This window comes from Aphelocoma coerulescens, chromosome 2 (assembly GCF_041296385.1).
Source record: "Aphelocoma coerulescens isolate FSJ_1873_10779 chromosome 2, UR_Acoe_1.0, whole genome shotgun sequence".
NCBI lineage: Eukaryota > Metazoa > Chordata > Aves > Passeriformes > Corvidae > Aphelocoma > Aphelocoma coerulescens.
Genome location: NC_091015.1, coordinates 155,186,292 through 155,203,552, shown reverse-complemented (window position 1 = coordinate 155,203,552; position 17,261 = coordinate 155,186,292). Strand labels below are relative to the sequence as shown.

Sequence of the window (17,261 nt, the reverse complement as noted above, 5' to 3'; positions counted from 1 at the left end):
CTATCTCAGGAGAACTTCCTCAAGTGGTTTGCTGGAGGCATTAGCCTTACATATAACATCTGAAAGAGGTATAAAGAAATACAAAAACACTTCAGAATATTATATTAAAAATAATTATATAAAAAGCAAGGAAGGTATTTAATTTTGTTTAATAAATCTGACTTTGTAGAAAGTCAACAATGTGCATCAAATGAGTTCTAGCTCTCACCCAAAATAAAATAAGATCTACCAGGAACAGACAAATGCAGTACAAAATGCACACGTTTTAACAATGGAAATAACAAACTCTAAACTGATACCAATTTTCATAATGCTCATTTTTGTTTTCATCAACATATATGATTGTGGAGTTCCCATCAATTATCTACTTCCAGTAGAAAACAACAACAGTGAAACAGCAACAGTGTAAAAAAAAAAAACCCAAACAAACTTTTAAAATTAAGTGGAAAAAGTTATATAAATACGGAAGTCATAATTTAGCTATTTTGAGTATTAAACTGAACAAAGTCTCAACTTTTACTTGAAAAAATCTGGTATTGTAGTCCTAAAGACAAACAGATGAAATTTTAAGAACCTGTTTTGAGAACACACATGAACAAAAGAAGTATTCCTCAATCTTACCCAATCATTACTTCTATACTTAACTTTCAGTTCCAACTAAGGTTTATCCAATTACTACTTTTCTCAGAAAAGTAAAACAGATTAATTCTAAAACTCAAAGTAAGATCAAGAATAATACTTGCTTCTGGCAAAGCATCAGTATTCCTCGATTGCCACTCTTTTTTAACAGCAAAGCAAGAGCCTAAATTTGCAGTCCTGAATGTCTTTGCTGAAGTGCTCTTTATACAAAATTCTGGAAAGTCTACTCCTGATCCAAACTGGAAAAAAAAAAGAAGACAATAATTGTGTCAAAAAGAGATGAAAATGATTTCTCTTCAGCCAGTTAGATGTGTTATTATTTTTAACAATTAGTATTATATTTGTTTCCATCAGATCCATGAAACTAAGAAAAAATACTAGACTTAGATAACCAACTACTAAATCCAAAACTGTAACAGTGAAAATGTAAACAATGTCACAAAGCTCTCCATTTTTGCAGAAACATTATACATATGCTTGCAATAATGACTTACAATTACATGATGATTTGTGATAGATAAAAAATTAGATTGTTTTGTAAGTTCTAAGTAAGTTCTAAGAAATATTTCAGAGGGGAGCATCTGGATTTCTGGAGTTCAAATCTTGATGCATTGATCTCATTTATTATTTCATCCTGCCACCCACCCAGACAAGTTGCACATTACCTTTGAATTACATGGTTGAAACCAAATTTGGCTTAAGACATAAAATGCACTGCACAATAAATGCTCTAAATGAGGTACACAGATGCTTTAAAAAATAACCACAGCTGAAAAAAGTAATTTTACCTTTCTTTCCCATATCTGAATCTTTCCTCTCCAGAGTTCTTTTAAATCAATAATATTCATGATATCATCTGAAGATACAAAGTCTGCTGATAGATAGTCTGCAATCTTTTGCCAGCTACTGTAAAAATACAGAAGAATTAATCTTACTGAATTTAGCATTACAAATGAACATGCAGAGCAGTTTGACTTAATTTACCTATGACCTCTTAGCACTAAACGATCTTGTGTATGTCAAGACAGACAATAAAGCTTTATATTACACAAAGTAAAAAGTATTATAGAATTGCTCATTCAGGCTCTGTAAAGGAAGTTGCTCATATGTTCCACGAACATGACAGCAAAGAACTTTGACTGACACCAAATAAGACTGACAATGACAAGCTGCAAGCACAACATAGTAAGGTTGGGTGCTAAAAGCTGTAGAAAAGCCTGGTAGCCATCAGTGGGGCTATCACTGGTCCATCTGGATGGTTTGTAGTTAACCTTCTACATGGAGACATGACTGCAGCACAAACATTATCCAAATTCAACAAGAGAGAGAACAGTCAGTATCTGTGGGTTCTGGTGGCCATCTGACTTCTAAGGGAAGTCAGCACCATCAGCAGAACAAGAAGAATAAGTGAAATAACTTTCATCAGAGATCCTCTATACCCAAATAACCTCACTTTACATAAAAGCCAGCAGAAAAATTTATTCAGTCAAAAGATGGTTCCACAGGATGATGTCAACAAGCACTGAGACCAAGTGTTTGTGGAAGTCACTGAGTAAGTTTCTTGTTCGCCACACACCCCAGGAAATACTATACAGTAGGTGTATTATTTAGTCTATCCAAGGACTGAACATTCACCTTTTTAGTTTTAAACAGTTTCATTAATTTCGGATTAATCTTAAGCACATATTCTATGAAGCAAATTTGAATCTTTTGGCCATGGAGGGGAAGGAAAGTGCAGGAGACCTTGCCAAGTTATTCAGTCTCCACACAATCATTCACTGCATGGGATAAAAAAAAACCCAAACCACTGAGGTTTATATGTTGAGACATATCATGGCCTTTATATGCCAATTAGAGGAGGATAGTAAGGAAATTACTGGACTTAACTTCAACTTGAATTAATAGTCTCAGTAACTCTTCATAATAACAGAATCTTGAAAAGCATACGGGAAGTAATAGAGCATTTTTACTCCATTTTCAAAAGGGACAAATGAGACACTCTACTTTCCCTCCCTGAAATGTAATACCAAAGGTAATATAAAATTTAAAGTAAAACCAGCAGTAGTATGGATTCATTTAAAAAAAAAACAAACAATAAAACTACAATCTATATATGATTATGTAGCATAATACAACTTGAAAACATTGTATCACACTGAAGCCACTAGCAACGGAAAGGGAAAGTATTTTACCCTTTGCTCCCACAGAAAACAAGAAGTGCAGAGGACTGGCTTTTTTGCCTGCTTCTCTGGTTAGAACGTGTATTTGCAATAAATCAGGTTAAGTAATTCCTGCCCTCATACAATAACAGACAACTAATTTATGTACTATCAAAATATACACATAAAGTACTCAAGATGCTGTTTCTATTTTAACCCACTGATCTATGCTAAAAAAAACAGAAGTGGCCTTGTTTTAGCCCAGAAATAAATGCCATACCCTTTAGCATCACTTGCTGCAATAGTGATCTGTGCAGAGTGCCACTCTCTCAGGTGTTTCAGGGCACCAATAGCAGGTAAGCAGTCCCTTAACTTGGGTCCATCTCGTTCAACAGCCTGCAGGATTACATCAACCATTGCTCTGCCTATAAAACAGTTGTATATGACTCAAACTATCATGATTCAGTAAATCAGCCAGTCATTTAAAGATAGAATAGTATTGGTTATCATTGATTGCACTAAAACAGGCAAAAACATCACATAACTTCAAGATTTAAAATACTTTTTACACATTTTAGCTCATCTCTTGCTGCTCCTCTTAGATGAACACAAAATATTTCACCATTCCCTCAGTGACTGTGGTTCAATACCCTTCGCTCTCACTCAGCACTGATAAATGAGATTTGTCTCCTGTACAACTAAGCTATGTTATTTTCCTACTTTTAACACTCTAAACTGCTATTTTTCATTCTTCTTGCATTCCTACGCTATTCCAAATCAACTTCTGCAACATTATACAACCCTAACATGCAAGGTGATCTGTATCTCCAGTTTACAAAATCTGAACCCAATGATTCTGATGCATTTTCCTTCTCATCTTCTTGGCTCCCACCCACAAGCAAGCATTTGTCAAATCAGATGTAAGCCTGATGTCAACATCTTCCTTTTTCATAATAAGGGACTTCCTACGTTGAGTTTCATATTGCTTACTGTCTATGATTACTTTGGTACCATTTCAGATGGATAAATTATACAAATAGCTATCTTAAATTCTACTGAAACACAGCCTGCCAAAGAAACAAGCAGCAAACTAGTCCTCAAGCTGATCTGCAATGCCAACCATGCTCAAGTTCCTAAACTACCTGCAAGAGCTGCATTATGTTAATTCAGCTACCAAATTAACATGCTCTGAACTTTTCCATTCACTATGCTTTTACCAGATGAATTTTTAGAGCAGTAACTAAGAAGATAAACTCCAATAAGACTACTTTTTAAAGACAGATTACCTGGGGCAGGCAGTTTATCAGCTAGTTGATGCAGACTTTCAGCAGCTTCATCATAGATACTGAAAATGAAGAACAACATGTTCAGAACCAAAATATAAATGAAGTCATTTAGAAACAAAAGTTACAACTAATGAATAGTACCTGATGTAAGTATCTTACATCTTTGAAACTCTGCACAAGCACACCTAGGCTATGAGAAATCATCTCTTCTTTTACTGAGACAGAAGTAGGCCTAATGACATCAAAATAATCCGAAGGAAAACTGGAAGTAGGATTCAAGGGGAATCAGCAATAAATTTTTGTATATATGTTAGCTGTTAGGAAACTGTTCAGTTATCCTATAAAAATCATCTGTAACTAAAAAAATTAAAGCTATGCTAAACAAAATAAAAGTATTTTCAGTACTAGTAGGGGATTGTTCATAGTTAACTCTTGCTTCAGTAGTAACTCCCACTTGTTAAACTTCTTGATCCCCTTGGGTCATCACAGTTAGATGTCAGAACATTATACTTTAAATAAAAATACTAATACACATACTCAGTCAGAGACAGCGACTCCCAACTGTTATTGTCATCTTCCTCAAAATTTTGTGTGGTTCCCAGGTTCTCATCAATGCTTGTTTGGTATGAGTCTTCATCTTTCTGTGAGTCAACGTTTATTTCCTCCCAGTCAGAACTGCAGAACTAATGAAACAAAAAGACTTAAATAAGCAAAAAGAATTTTGAACATCGCGGTTTTAACTTGTTCTACAGAGAAGCAGAGAGTTGAGGAACTTATGCTCTAAAAGAAGTGTGCCTTACCTGATAATAACCACAAATAACATGACTTGCAAAATACCATTTCTTTGTGCCTGGAATACCAGCCACTGAGCATGCTGCAAAAAGATAAAACAATTATTTAAATTAATCAATTCACTACAATCTATTCTTCCTATTATAATAGGAATTATTATAATATAATAGGAATTATAATAATATAATTTATCTGTTGAAAGACTCTAAGTCATTTAATGTGCAACAATTACTTGAGTTCTACTTTCCTTTGGTACCGTAATTAAGTTCTAAACATATTAAGGAGTAGGTAACTGTCTTGGCAAGTGTCTATTACTGACCCTCTGACTGTTAGTAAGTAAGAAAACCTTTGACCTCTTCTCTATTCTGGGTAATATTGCTTTCTATTTGCATGTTCTGTAACATACCTGAACTAAATGACAACTTTCATAAATATGATTTACAGAGTTCACAAAATGAGATGCTCTATCAACATTTCTATGCAATAAAAAGCACAGAAGTTGAAAACAGCTTAACATTCCCATCTTCGTGAATTTTAAGAGCTTATAGTGGTTTTCCCACATGAATCCCAATTATATGACATCTGTGACAAGATGAGCCTATAACAGTAGATATATAAATCAAGTAAAGAAGTAAGAAAGCACTTTTTTAACAAAAAAACCCACAAAACACCAAAACACCAGCACCCAGCCCCTAAGAGTACTACAGCAGATCTTCAGAAATCTATTCTAAGATGAGAAAATGATTTAATATTCACAGATTAAGGTTCTGAATTGTTACCCAATGGACAAGTACTGCTTCCACCGAAAAAATCAGAAGACATTATAGGAGTAATTAAAGTATTATGCTTCCCACTGACTTGAGAAACAATCGCTTTCCTACTCTTTGCTCAACTGGACTGAAATTTGTCAATTTTTCAAAATCCTTCCCTTTCATTTCTCACATCCAGTCTATCTAATAATCTCCTAACACCTTAGCTGCTGACATAAGTTCTCCACAGAAACAGGAGTAGCAGGAACAGGCCCATAGTGCAGCAACTGGGTTTACTTAGATTTCTGCCTTGTTTCCCCTAATAAAACATGCATAGGCCAATTCCTTGGTAACACTTGCCCTACCTTACTGTCCATTGCTAATTTACCTGGGAATGTGCTCGCATGTGCATTTATAGATGCATTACAGCTTTCTTTCAGGAACTGACACATGTTTGCAGCAGTTGCAGCTAGGAAAAAAAAAAGTATTTCTTCAAACTAATGAATTATGGAAGTTAAATCTTACTTTCCTGCAAATACAGTATAAATTTCAGTGTGATATTGGAAGGTGAGTTTAGGGGAGAAGGGGGAAAGGAGTTGGTTGAGTTTTTAAGAGAACTGTCACCTGCAGATTTGCAGTTTAAAAAAGCAAATTTTGCTAAATTCTCCTTTAGGTCATGCTCAGGAACGCATTACATGGCAGCATCGCAATAAAGCAGGAACCCCCCCCGAAGTTTCTGCAGGTTAGAGGCACCAAAGACTTTCAGCCTGAAAGCAAAGGGGTGTTTAGGAAGGCGGGTGCCAGGAGAGCCCCGCGGACACCAGAGCAGCGCCCGCCCGCCCTCGCCCAGCGCCCGCCGGGCCCCGCGGCCTCCAGCCCCGGCCTCCAGCCCCGTCCCCCGGCGGTACCTGCGGCGGCCGCTGCTGCTGCGGGCCCGCCCTCGGCCCTGCGCTCGCCCCAGCTCAGGAGCAGCACGTAGCGGTCCATGGCCGGGCGGGGAACGCGGCCGGGCCGGCGCCGCTCCGGAGGCGCCGCTCCGAAGGTCCCGCGCTGCCGGCCGGGCACCGCCCCTCGCAGGGCAGCGCTTCCGCTTCCCGCGGCCTGCGCGCCGTGCGCCCGGCGGGATGGCGAGTTACAGCCGGGCGGCCCAGGTGAGCGCGGCCTCCCCCTCGGGACGGGCGGGGCGTTCGCTGCCTCTGGACGGGACCTCGGGGCCGTGAGGGAGCGGGCGGGCACAGAGGGTTCCCAGGCCGCCAGTGGAGCGCCGCGGGGCTGCCCCCGGTGTTGTCCTGAGGGTCCCGCTGGCAGGAGCCGCTGTGTGCGACACGTCTGGGGGACAGGAACTCCCGCGGGCGGCGGCTCGGGCTGTGCGCGGTCTGAAAGGTGCGTGTGGGGAGCTGTGCCCTTCACCGGGAGGGAGAGAGACCTTGGGCGTTAAATATCCTGCAGTGATGTTACAGTTCAAGTAGCGATAATGGAAGCTTGCAGCAGGAGATCTGCGTTTTTGAAACAAAGCCGTCAGGGCCGGTAACCTTTCGGTGGTGTTACACATGTATACATCGCACTGCAGTGTGTGTATCGCAGTGCTCTGTCCTGTTAAAGGTTATTTGAAGGGGGTGGTGTTGAATATTTCTTCTAGTATTTTTGAAGGTAAAAGAAGTGTTGGTCTAATAAATGAATCTAATAAATAGATTATGGTAGCGTGAGCTTTTACTGTGATAAGTACTGACCCTCTTTCTTTTCAGCAATGGGCTACTTTCGCCAGAGCCTGGTACCTCCTCGATGCGAAGATGCAGCCCCCAGGAAAAATAGCAGCTGCCACTGTAATCAGACTCGAAGGCAGACATAAACCTATTTATCATGCACTAAGTGAGTATTGCAATGCATGAAAGCAAATTTGCTTTTTTTTTCACATGCATGTTTCTTCCAATTTCAGTTTTAAAATCAAGCCTGCTATAAAGGATTACATTTCTCAATAGTTCGTAAATTATAAATGAATTGGTTTTCTTTCTCATCTTTTTCCATCATACCCCTCCACAACCTAATGTTGTTTCTTTACCAATATATATAAAGGATATAATGATTTTGAAATTCATTTTGAGTAGCTGAATTACAGTGGGCCGTTCTTTCATTTTTTTAAAAACCTCAGAACATGTTTTGTTAATCTTACGTGTGAAAATTTAGTTCACAGGGCACGTAATGAAACATCTGAGTGCTACCTTTCAGTAGGTACACAGCACCACAATCTTGGAGTGCTCCATTCTGGATAAGGTGCAAAGAAGTCCTGTTTTCAGGAGGTAGTGGGCGCAAACTGAAACACAGGATGCTCTGAACATCAGATATTTTTTACTGTGAGAGTGACTGGAAGTCATTGCCCAAGAGGCTGTGAAGTCTTCATCTGTGGAGATTTTCAAAAGCTGGTCCTGCTTTCACCACGGGGTTTGGATGACATGACATTCAGAGGTCCCTTCCTGCCTCAAACATTCTATGATGAGGAGATTGGTACCTGTCTGATTCTTAAATGGGAGACAATCATTGTCGAAAGGTATCTTTCAATTTAATGGTTTAAATAAAACCACAATTTTGTTTTTCTGCAGATTAGAAGATTCAGCTATAAAGATGGATCTGTAATCTTGTTCATTACTTGTAATGCTGTAGTGCCTGTCTCATGGGGATAACCATTTCATAAATAATAAAAAGTTGATCCTTCACACCACTGGTACAGTGTTTCCTGTAATATCCATGCAAATTTTTCCAGAGACGTTGCTGAAACATAAAGAAAGCCTTGAAGTTTGCTCATACATGTAAAGTGTACATAGCAAAATTATACTCCATCTATTTCGTAATAGGAGGTAGGATTTGTAGTGTTGTGGAGACTTTTAAATGTCAGAGTTCTGCTGTTGTAAATTTTGCTGTATCCACAAGATGTCACTGGAGACTTAAGGCTGTCTTGAGAAATAAAGCAGACACTGAGAGGAAAATGTTTTGGTTGCCCTGTGTGAAAGAACTGTGATACTTTTATGTCTGTGAAGTTTTAAAGTCTTGGAAAGAAGGACAACTTTATTTGGTTTAAAATATTCTGTAAATCAGTACTAATGCTTCACACAGGTTGGCACCAATTGGTTGGTTACTACTACTGAGACATTTAGAAAGGCAAAGTATGCAGGAACTTGTGGTTGATGTACCTGATGCTTCTTTTCTTCTTTTTATGAACTAAGAAATATTTTAGTGTCTGTGAGATAACAGCTCCTTGCACAGAATAGCATAATGGGGATTTTTTTTTGTTGTTTTGTTTTTAATTGGTATTAATATTTGTTAATTCAGTGCTCATGGAAGTGAAAAACTGTTGGCCACAATTTTCTTAGATGAGCTTGTTCTTTCATCTTTCCAGCCAAAAAACCAAAAATCATGAAGTTCAGTGTCAGTTCCCTGATATTTATGTAGACAGAGAGCGTTTTTAGAGCTGAACTGTCAGCAGTGAAAGGCTGCAACAGCAAAGATGTGTAAATTGCATTTGCACTTCAGCTGTAATTGAAAGTGGAGCACTAAAAGCACACAAGATTAAAAAATAATAAAAAACTTAAATAAGGTGTCAAAATTGCTTTGATTAATTACATGCTCCTATAAAAAATGCATGGTCAGTTTAAGCCCTGCTTTGTATAGCTGCTTTGTTACCGACTCAAAAATGTTTTAGTCAGGTGAGCCTCTTCAAATACTTGTGTTCTAATAGGGTGATGCAAAGGAGACTGGACAAATCATTTTCATTTTAGTTGAATGTGTGGTTACAGCTTATACAGCTGATCAAGATCATTACTTCTGAAATTAAAAACTACATCTTTTCTCCTATTTATGTGATTTTTTTGAGATAATACAGGTTTTGTTAGCACTTTATTAGTACAGAAGATCTACTTAACTGTTTCTGGCAGGGTGTTGGTGATAAATTACAGACTTGGCATGTAAAAAACTTTTGATAATAAAGTTACTGATATATCTCTTAACATACAAGTATATGCTGTAACATTCACTCCTGTTTGATAGATGAAAATGTGGGGGTTTTCCCAACAGAGTTGGTTTTTTAGGGTTTCCCCCCTGCCTTTCCCTCAATGTAGTATTTTTGTTTCTTTTATATATTTAGCCTGAGAGTGTAACTATTTAATAGAAGTATTTTACTTACCCAAATTGTTCAATCCTTCAGTAAGCACAGATACTGTTTTTATGAAAAAGTAAAATTAAAAATATTTAGGATCATTTGGAATTAACCTTTCTTTTTTTGTGTTTTCTTTTTTTAATATAGGTACATATGCAGCATAATGTGTTGAATAGAATAGAAATTTGCCCATAAGCCAGATTTCCAGATTTTAGCTGAATAATTGTAATGGTTTAGTCATCTGGCTTGATGGTATTTTACCTTCTCACCTGCCTTCTAAACTGATAGTGCTAAAAATAGTAGTTAAGGTTGGTATTTAAATGCTGATTTGGATGTTTTGACTTTAAAAGCTCAGATTTTAAATTTGAGTTTTATGGAAGGTGTATTTATGTGCTACTATCTATGTATTGCACACATAATAGTTGTTATTTTGGTTGGTTCCCTCTGTGGTTTTCTTTAATATTTTCCACTTATTTCTACCTTGTAGATGACTGTGGAGATCATGTTGTCATAATAAATACAAGACATATTGCCTTCTCTGGTAACAAATGGGAACAGAAAGTGTATTCTTCACATAGTGGGTAAGCTTTATAGTAAATAAAGCTTCTGGTAATGAGCTTGTGGTAAATTTAATGTCATATTTTCTTAACAGTTGAAGTCCTTTTTAGCATATTGCTTTAAAAGGGAATTCTGGCTTTAACTTTTAGGGTTTTTTGTTTGTTTGTCTGTTTGCATGTGTTAAGATATTTAAAATGGCATAGACCTTTTTCTTCCTTTCTTTTTTCTTTCTTTTGGTTGTTTTTTTTTTTATTTTTTTATCCCCAGTGTATGTTGCTAGGGAAGTTAACTCAAAAGTAGTCAGGGAAATTGAATAAGTTAACAGAATTGGTGAGCCAGGTTGTGTCTTGTGTTAACCTCTGGACTCAGTGGTCTGGGCTATTCTGTTTACTGTGTAATAAAAGGTAATTCCATTGGCACTACACATTTAAGATATATATATATATATATATATATATATATATATATATATATATATAGTTACCAGCTTTAATTACTTTATCCTATTAGGACCTATTTACCTAGCAGGAAATACTGAATCAGAGGATGAAAAAAAAATTGGAAATACAATTTAAAAATAAAATGCTCTCAAGCTGTACTGATGTGCAGTACATTGTTATATACAGTAGTGTAAAATACATTATTCTGGCAGACATAACTTGTTTACAGTAGAGAGTGCAATCATCAATGACAGGGTGTCAGTGATCAGTTCAGTGCTCCTATTAGAGTGTTACTACTGCATAATAATCTCTAAATGTCACAATGTATCCAGTTGGAAGATGAATAAATCACATTGAGAAAGCTAATTTTGCTAGTGCTAGTGGTGCAATCCTGAAATTGCTGAATTGCTGAGAAATTCTTGTTGAGAGCTGATAGAAATTATTGTGTGCTTTTTTTTTCTCCACCTCCCCTATGACTTAAAATTTTCTCTAAAAACTTAACATGTAAGTTAAAGCACTTGCATAAGTATCTAAGTTGGTTTTGAATAAGTAAAAAAATTGCACACTTAAAACTAATATTTAAGTCCATGCAGCTCAGTGGACATGTCTTCATGATGCTGGGCTTATTTTGATTTCACTTAGGCTGATTCCTCATGATGTAATTCAATCAAAATGAAACTCAGCTTTACCTGACTTCCATGTAATTTCTTACTGCATGTTATCAAGTCATTAAAAGCTTATGCATAAATCTGAATTAGTGTAGCTTCAACATGTGATACAGGCTTTAGAAAGATGGATTCATTGCAGTAAAACTAAAATTTTATTACTGTAGATATGCCAAGTCTTACTATAGCAAGAAAATAATAAATACAGTTCAAAATGGATGTGTCTTATGTCAGCCACAGACTGGTTGTGAGTCTTGATCATCTGGAAATATTTCAGAGTTCTGTATATCTTATTCCTGTTTTATTGTATAGCTGTTATGGTGTACTTAATAAGCAGTTTTAAAAACACCCATCTGCTTGTGAAGCACAAGCTTTTTCATACTCAGGTGAATAAATAAGAACATACAAGTGGTGTTAAAATTAGATAGTTGACAGGATAAATAAAATACAGTTTTTGGCCTCATGAGAACACCTTCCTTTTCTGAGTCCCTGTAATACCATTACACCATCATTCAAGATGTAGTGATACTTATGTTAACATCGTGCTTGAATTCAGCTTGTATGTTTGCTTTGTTTTTTCTAGTTATCCTGGTGGTTTCAAACAAGTGACAGCAACTCAACTCCATTTGAAGGATCCAACTGCTGTAAGTGTTTTTCCCTTCTTCTCTTTCATTTGTGAAACTGGTTGGTTTCCAGTTAATTAGTTCTCCTAAACAAATGGGATCAGTTAGGTATCTAAAGTTAAATTACACACATTCTGCTATTGGTTCTTAGAAGCTTGGCTTGGGACACCATTTTTGTAAACAACGTTTCTGGGGTTAGATTGTAGGTTGTGTATTTTTGTCATTCTTCCATGCTGTCCAAAGGAGCAAATCAAGCTTGTTTGCTTCACTAATTTTTCACTTATTTACTTCCTTTTAGTTTCAGGGGTCTGACCTTTCTCATAAGTGAACTGCCTTAAGTTTGAGTTAGCTAAACTGTACTTCAGCTTAATGACCCTACTGCTTTTTTAAGAGCCAGCAAGAATAATGCTAATCTTAAAAAAGTTAGAAAGTGCATCTGCCTCTTTTCCCAGTGAAATTCAACAGGAGCTTTTAAGTGATGATGTTTTTTTAAATCTTTTCTGCAATGCTGTGTATTCATGGTCTGTGAAGGAAATGGAAACGATGGTTATGTTGAATGTAAGCGTCTTTGTTGTCTGTTAGACTGTTTAAATTCTGAAATGCAGTGTTCATGTGTTTGTACTGATTAAAAAAATAGGGATCCAGATTGGCATGATCCATTTTGACATGTTGACTTATGCAGTTGTAGAATTACTTCTACTAGAGTTTTGAATGGACAGCATTGGAGGACTGAATTCTCTTAAGTACTAATGTTTCAGAGCATGATACAAGACCCACAGAGATTAATAGATACTTACGTTCAGTTTTGACTTTGAAATGCTTTTATATGGGCCACTTTATTATCAAATATAAAAGTGTTTCTTCATTTTCCTAGATGTAGTGGTTTGGTTCAAAATATCCATTACTTACTTATTTTCCTTCTGTGAGATAAGAATTAGGAGAAAGCAAAGCAGGCACAAAACTTAAAAGAATATAAAGAAGTTTATTAACAGACCTAAAAGGAAGGAAAAAAGTCAGACTAAACCTTCAGAACACTTTTGTTCCCTCCACCTTTCTCCCTTCTCCCACTGACAACGCAAAAAGACAACCGTTGAGATTTTCAGTCAGTTTACTGCCTCTATAATAATTTTTTTCAGTTCACTTAGGGAGAGGAGTCTCTCTTGCTCATGCTATGGAGACATCTCCACAAGAAACAGTTCTCTCATGGCTTCAATGTCACAGCAAGACAGCTGCCCAGGTTGGTTCTCTGCTCGCATGTGAAAGTCCCTTCCCTTGACTCACAGCTTTCCCCACAATTGCTTTCAAGGGTCCAATCTTTGCTAATGGGGTACCATTTTAAGGATGAGCTGTTCAGAAGCAAAGGTTCTCTTCGCCCATCTCTGGGAGCATCTTCATCTCTAGGAATAGAGGTGCCAGAGCAGAAGTGAGTTGTCCACCCCACCTCCTCATGTCACACAGGAAATTCCACAGCTCACTTTGTGGGATGTACCTTCTCTCTGGGGAACATCCACGTTTGGTAGCAGAGTCTCTGATCTGTACTGCCGAGATTTGGAGAAGGCACTCTTTCATCTCCTCCTTGAGCTCCTGGTGATTCTTCTCCATCTTATCTTCCACTTTCTGCATAGGTGTTTCCACAGCTGCAGTTCTTCTAATATGTTGGGCCTTGGCATATGCCTATTGCACACTGCTAGGTACTGTAGAGCAGCAGGTAAAGGTAGAGGGGCAGGAAGATAAATCATCAGCAACATATCAATGATTTGGAAATCCTGATTTGTCCCAAGTCTTCCTTATACAAGTGCCAGTACTCAATAAAAAAGTGATCCACCATGTGAATTTGCCTGGTTTCTGTTTTTACTGTCACACCTTCTTTAAATAAAGTGAAACTGAATCCTACATTTCCATATAGTGTTCTGTCTATAATTTTTCAAAACAAATGGTTTTGCAAACAGCCTCTAAGATAGTTGTCATTCCTTTGGGAATTACTGGTAGTTCCATGTCTAAAATGGATTCTTCAATATATTTCATTTGAACTTCAGGCAGATGCTGAGCGCTGGGAGGCAGTATAACACAACTTGTTAGGGCATGAGAATTGGATGTTCTCTCAATTACCTTCTGGCATTCATTCTGAAATACCTCTTTTCTTGCCAGACTCATAGATGAATTTCTCTGCAAACAGAAGAGGATTAAATGCATTGCCAAAAACCAGAGCATGTTGAACAAAGGCTCAGGAAATGGTGATGTGGCTCAAGTCTTGGTCTCATTTAGCAAGAGACACTATTTTTTTTTAACACAATGGGGGAGAGTCTTCAGCAATTAACTCTGTCATTCTATTGAAAATGAAGCATTCAGTTGTCTCTCTCATAAAGATATCTCAGACGTGGTTTTGTCATAATTAGTAGTAGTGGATGGTAATTTCGCAAGATACATTCTGTATGTGTAGCTGTAACAGGTTTTTATGGCTAGAAATATTTGTTTACTAGCTGAATTGTTTTGGTGTGAAATGCATTGGGATATGACAAAAATGGAAATTATGATGATGTTTTATTAACAGGTTTTATTTTTAGAACTAGCTTTTAAAACCTGAAAAAGTAGTACTGTAAAGAGAACAATGCCAGCCCGAGTAACATACGGATCTTCACATCATAATCTAAGTGACATATAGTTATTGTGGAGACTTTTATATATCACTTTATTTCACTTCCTTTTTCTTTCAATTACATTAAATTCAGTTCCTGTGAAGCCAGTGGAATTAGGAAGATTGTAAGAAGCAGGCTGTATCTTCCTGTGGCATCCAAATCTTCATTTTGTAAAGTGTTACTTTTGTCTTGGAGGCTACTGCTGTTTCTCTGCCCTTGGACTTACTGACGCCTGCTAATTCATCCTGGTAGTGCTTCATTAGATGAGTCGTCATTGCTTTTGGAAATAGTGCTGTTACAGAAATTAAGGCAGTAAATTAATGGAAGAGACTATTTCCAAGGAAAAAGATGTTGTAAACTTGTTTGGTGCTACATAGAGATTTTGCAGTGGATTTTACTATTTTCAGTGTATGTAAGACTTCCTGAGTGTGTGTGTATAGTAGGACTGTAGGAATGCTTAGCACTGTCTTGACTTACGAATATCTAAATTCAAATATACAAATCCGCAAGATAAATATTTTTCTGTTAGTTTTGTTTCTAGTATACAAAGTGTTTCTAGGAAAAACTGGTTCACAGCTAATGGCTGGTTAAAAAGATTATAATTTGATGCAAAATAGTATAGTTACGCTTATGTGGGGGGCTGAAAGCCATATGTGTAGTTGTCAGAATTTAGACAAGGTTGCTGTAGTATCATCCCTGACCATTTCTAGCTCCTTCTTAAGGTACCACCAAGGTTGATGATCTGATACTCTCACTTAATGGAGGCTGACCCCAGTGTATCTATCTTACTATATTTGGAGCTTGATATTCTTGCAGGTGGTAGTTAGTGCTTCAGAGGGATTGTGCTGAATTTGAATGTACATGTGCCTTTTTTCAGAGGGCCATAGGATGATTCAAACTGAACAGAACCTCAGGAAATCTCTAGTCCAACTTCCTACTTGAAGCAGTGCCACCTGTTAGGTCAGATAAGGCTGCTGGGGATTTATCCAGACAGATCTTGAAAGCTTCCCATGGCAACCATTTGTAATCCCTGACTTCTCTACTTCGTTGAAAGGAATAAAAAACTTCATGTGTCCAGTCATAAGTGTTTGATCTCTGATGTATAATTTTGTACCTGAGATTGGAAAAATACTACTTTTTTTTTTCCACTGCTAAGTATGTTTTATGTTAATATGGGGCAGTGAATGCAAAAAGAAGTCGGCATAGTTGATGTTTTGTACAGAGCTTAGAGTTCCTTGTTCATTTTGCCAAGTTTTTCAGGACTTCAGAAAAATTTGGGTTTATGCAAGGGTGAAAATTAATGTGTTGACAAAAAGATATCAAAAGTACTGTCTAGCACATTTTTACCTTAAATACATGTGAGTTCATTTGGGAGTCATGAGGAGAGGAGAGTCTCTGAATCTGTTTATTTTCTAGTGTTTTCAGTTGTCTGCTCTTCTGAAGAATAGCAGAGAATAGCACTCATCTGTTGGAATTGGCTGGGCTACTTGAAGAAGTGTTTATTGAAGAAAAAAACCCAGCTTGTTCACATTTCTCTGACTTAGATTGAATATAAATTCTTGGACCACCCATAAGCAAAAAAAAAAAAAAAAAGTTAAATATGTTCTTTAGGTGCACCATGAAACTTTATTGCTGTAGTTCAAAACAGCCACTCTGTTGTTCAGGTTAATATAATACTCATATTCTGTATGGCAGGAATAATACCTTAGGATATAAATGGGCAGGCAGCATTAACCTCCGTTGGAGGTTGCTAAAAAAATCTGATTGAAAGGTTTGGTGGGTTTTTTTGCCAGGACAATCTTTTGAAAATAAAGGAAACAGGTAAACTTTTTTATTTGAGGTATAGGTGGTTGGAATGTGTAGAGGTTTGGGATTTTCTTTGCTTTTTTTAAATAAAACTTGTGGAAGTTTTATTTAGCTGGGAAACTGCTGATGGGCATGAGACCAGCTCTTTCAAAATTAGACTTCTAGGTACTTGATACAGAAAGACTAAAAGATGTAGTTTTAAATCTCAGATTTGAGAGGGAGCAAAGATTACTTGAGAAACATTACGACTTTTCATTTAAATGCCTGCGAAGTAATGTTGTCAGATCTAATCTGTAGAAGTAGATAGTAATCCTGTTAGGACAAAGTTTTCAATCAATTTTTCTTTGATTTCCTATTTGAAAGGTAGGCAAACTTGGCTTTTTTTTTTTTTTTTTTTTTTTTTTTTTTCCTGGCTGCATCAGAAACTTGACCCCAGAAAAGAAAAAGAAGAAATTACATTTGGCTAAGACCACATGCTCAGTGAGAGGATTGACCTTTGCAGTATTCAGAGGCTGTATTGCCTGTGACCTGCTAGGGAAGATTATTAAGTGAAGGTAGCTCTATGGAAGTGTGCCCGGAGGGAGCCTCCAGGGGTGTCAGGGTTTTGGTTTGTTTAGCTGCTGGCTCTGATATGAAGGAGTTTAAAATGTTCTCATTCTCCTTTTGAATGCCCTTCAGCAACAGCTTGCACGTATAGACTTGCCATTATATCTGCCTAATAATGGTCGTTTGAAGAAAAGCTCAGACAGAAAACACAGTTA

At 37.1% G+C, this 17,261-nt stretch overlaps 2 protein-coding genes across 4 annotated transcripts in view; one reads left to right on the top strand and one right to left on the bottom strand.

The window, feature by feature from the left end:
• Nucleotides 1-6,699, bottom strand: part of MTBP (MDM2 binding protein) — a 29,733-nt gene extending 23,034 nt beyond the window's left edge. Inside the window, exons 1-8 of one of the 2 annotated variants that reach the window (XM_069005398.1) lie at nucleotides 6,534-6,699; nucleotides 6,014-6,094; nucleotides 4,885-4,958; nucleotides 4,622-4,767; nucleotides 4,085-4,143; nucleotides 3,079-3,223; nucleotides 1,428-1,545; nucleotides 744-878 (exon numbers count right to left, since the gene is read on the bottom strand). In XM_069005398.1, the coding sequence (XP_068861499.1) occupies nucleotides 744-878; nucleotides 1,428-1,545; nucleotides 3,079-3,223; nucleotides 4,085-4,143; nucleotides 4,622-4,767; nucleotides 4,885-4,958; nucleotides 6,014-6,094; nucleotides 6,534-6,612 (837 nt within the window). In that variant the 5' untranslated portion in view covers nucleotides 6,613-6,699. Of the gene's footprint in view, nucleotides 1-743; nucleotides 879-1,427; nucleotides 1,546-3,078; nucleotides 3,224-4,084; nucleotides 4,144-4,621; nucleotides 4,768-4,884; nucleotides 4,959-6,013; nucleotides 6,095-6,249; nucleotides 6,312-6,533 lie in introns of those variants that run through there. The other variant, XM_069005399.1, reaches the window with a different exon arrangement.
• MRPL13 (mitochondrial ribosomal protein L13) overlaps nucleotides 6,696-17,261 on the top strand; it is a 31,875-nt gene continuing 21,309 nt past the window's right edge. The window contains exons 1-4 of one of the 2 annotated variants that reach the window (XM_069005401.1): nucleotides 6,696-6,776; nucleotides 7,371-7,494; nucleotides 10,260-10,353; nucleotides 12,019-12,079. In XM_069005401.1, the coding sequence (XP_068861502.1) occupies nucleotides 6,750-6,776; nucleotides 7,371-7,494; nucleotides 10,260-10,353; nucleotides 12,019-12,079 (306 nt within the window). In that variant the 5' untranslated portion in view covers nucleotides 6,696-6,749. Of the gene's footprint in view, nucleotides 6,777-6,858; nucleotides 7,009-7,370; nucleotides 7,495-10,259; nucleotides 10,354-12,018; nucleotides 12,080-17,261 lie in introns of those variants that run through there. The other variant, XM_069005402.1, reaches the window with a different exon arrangement.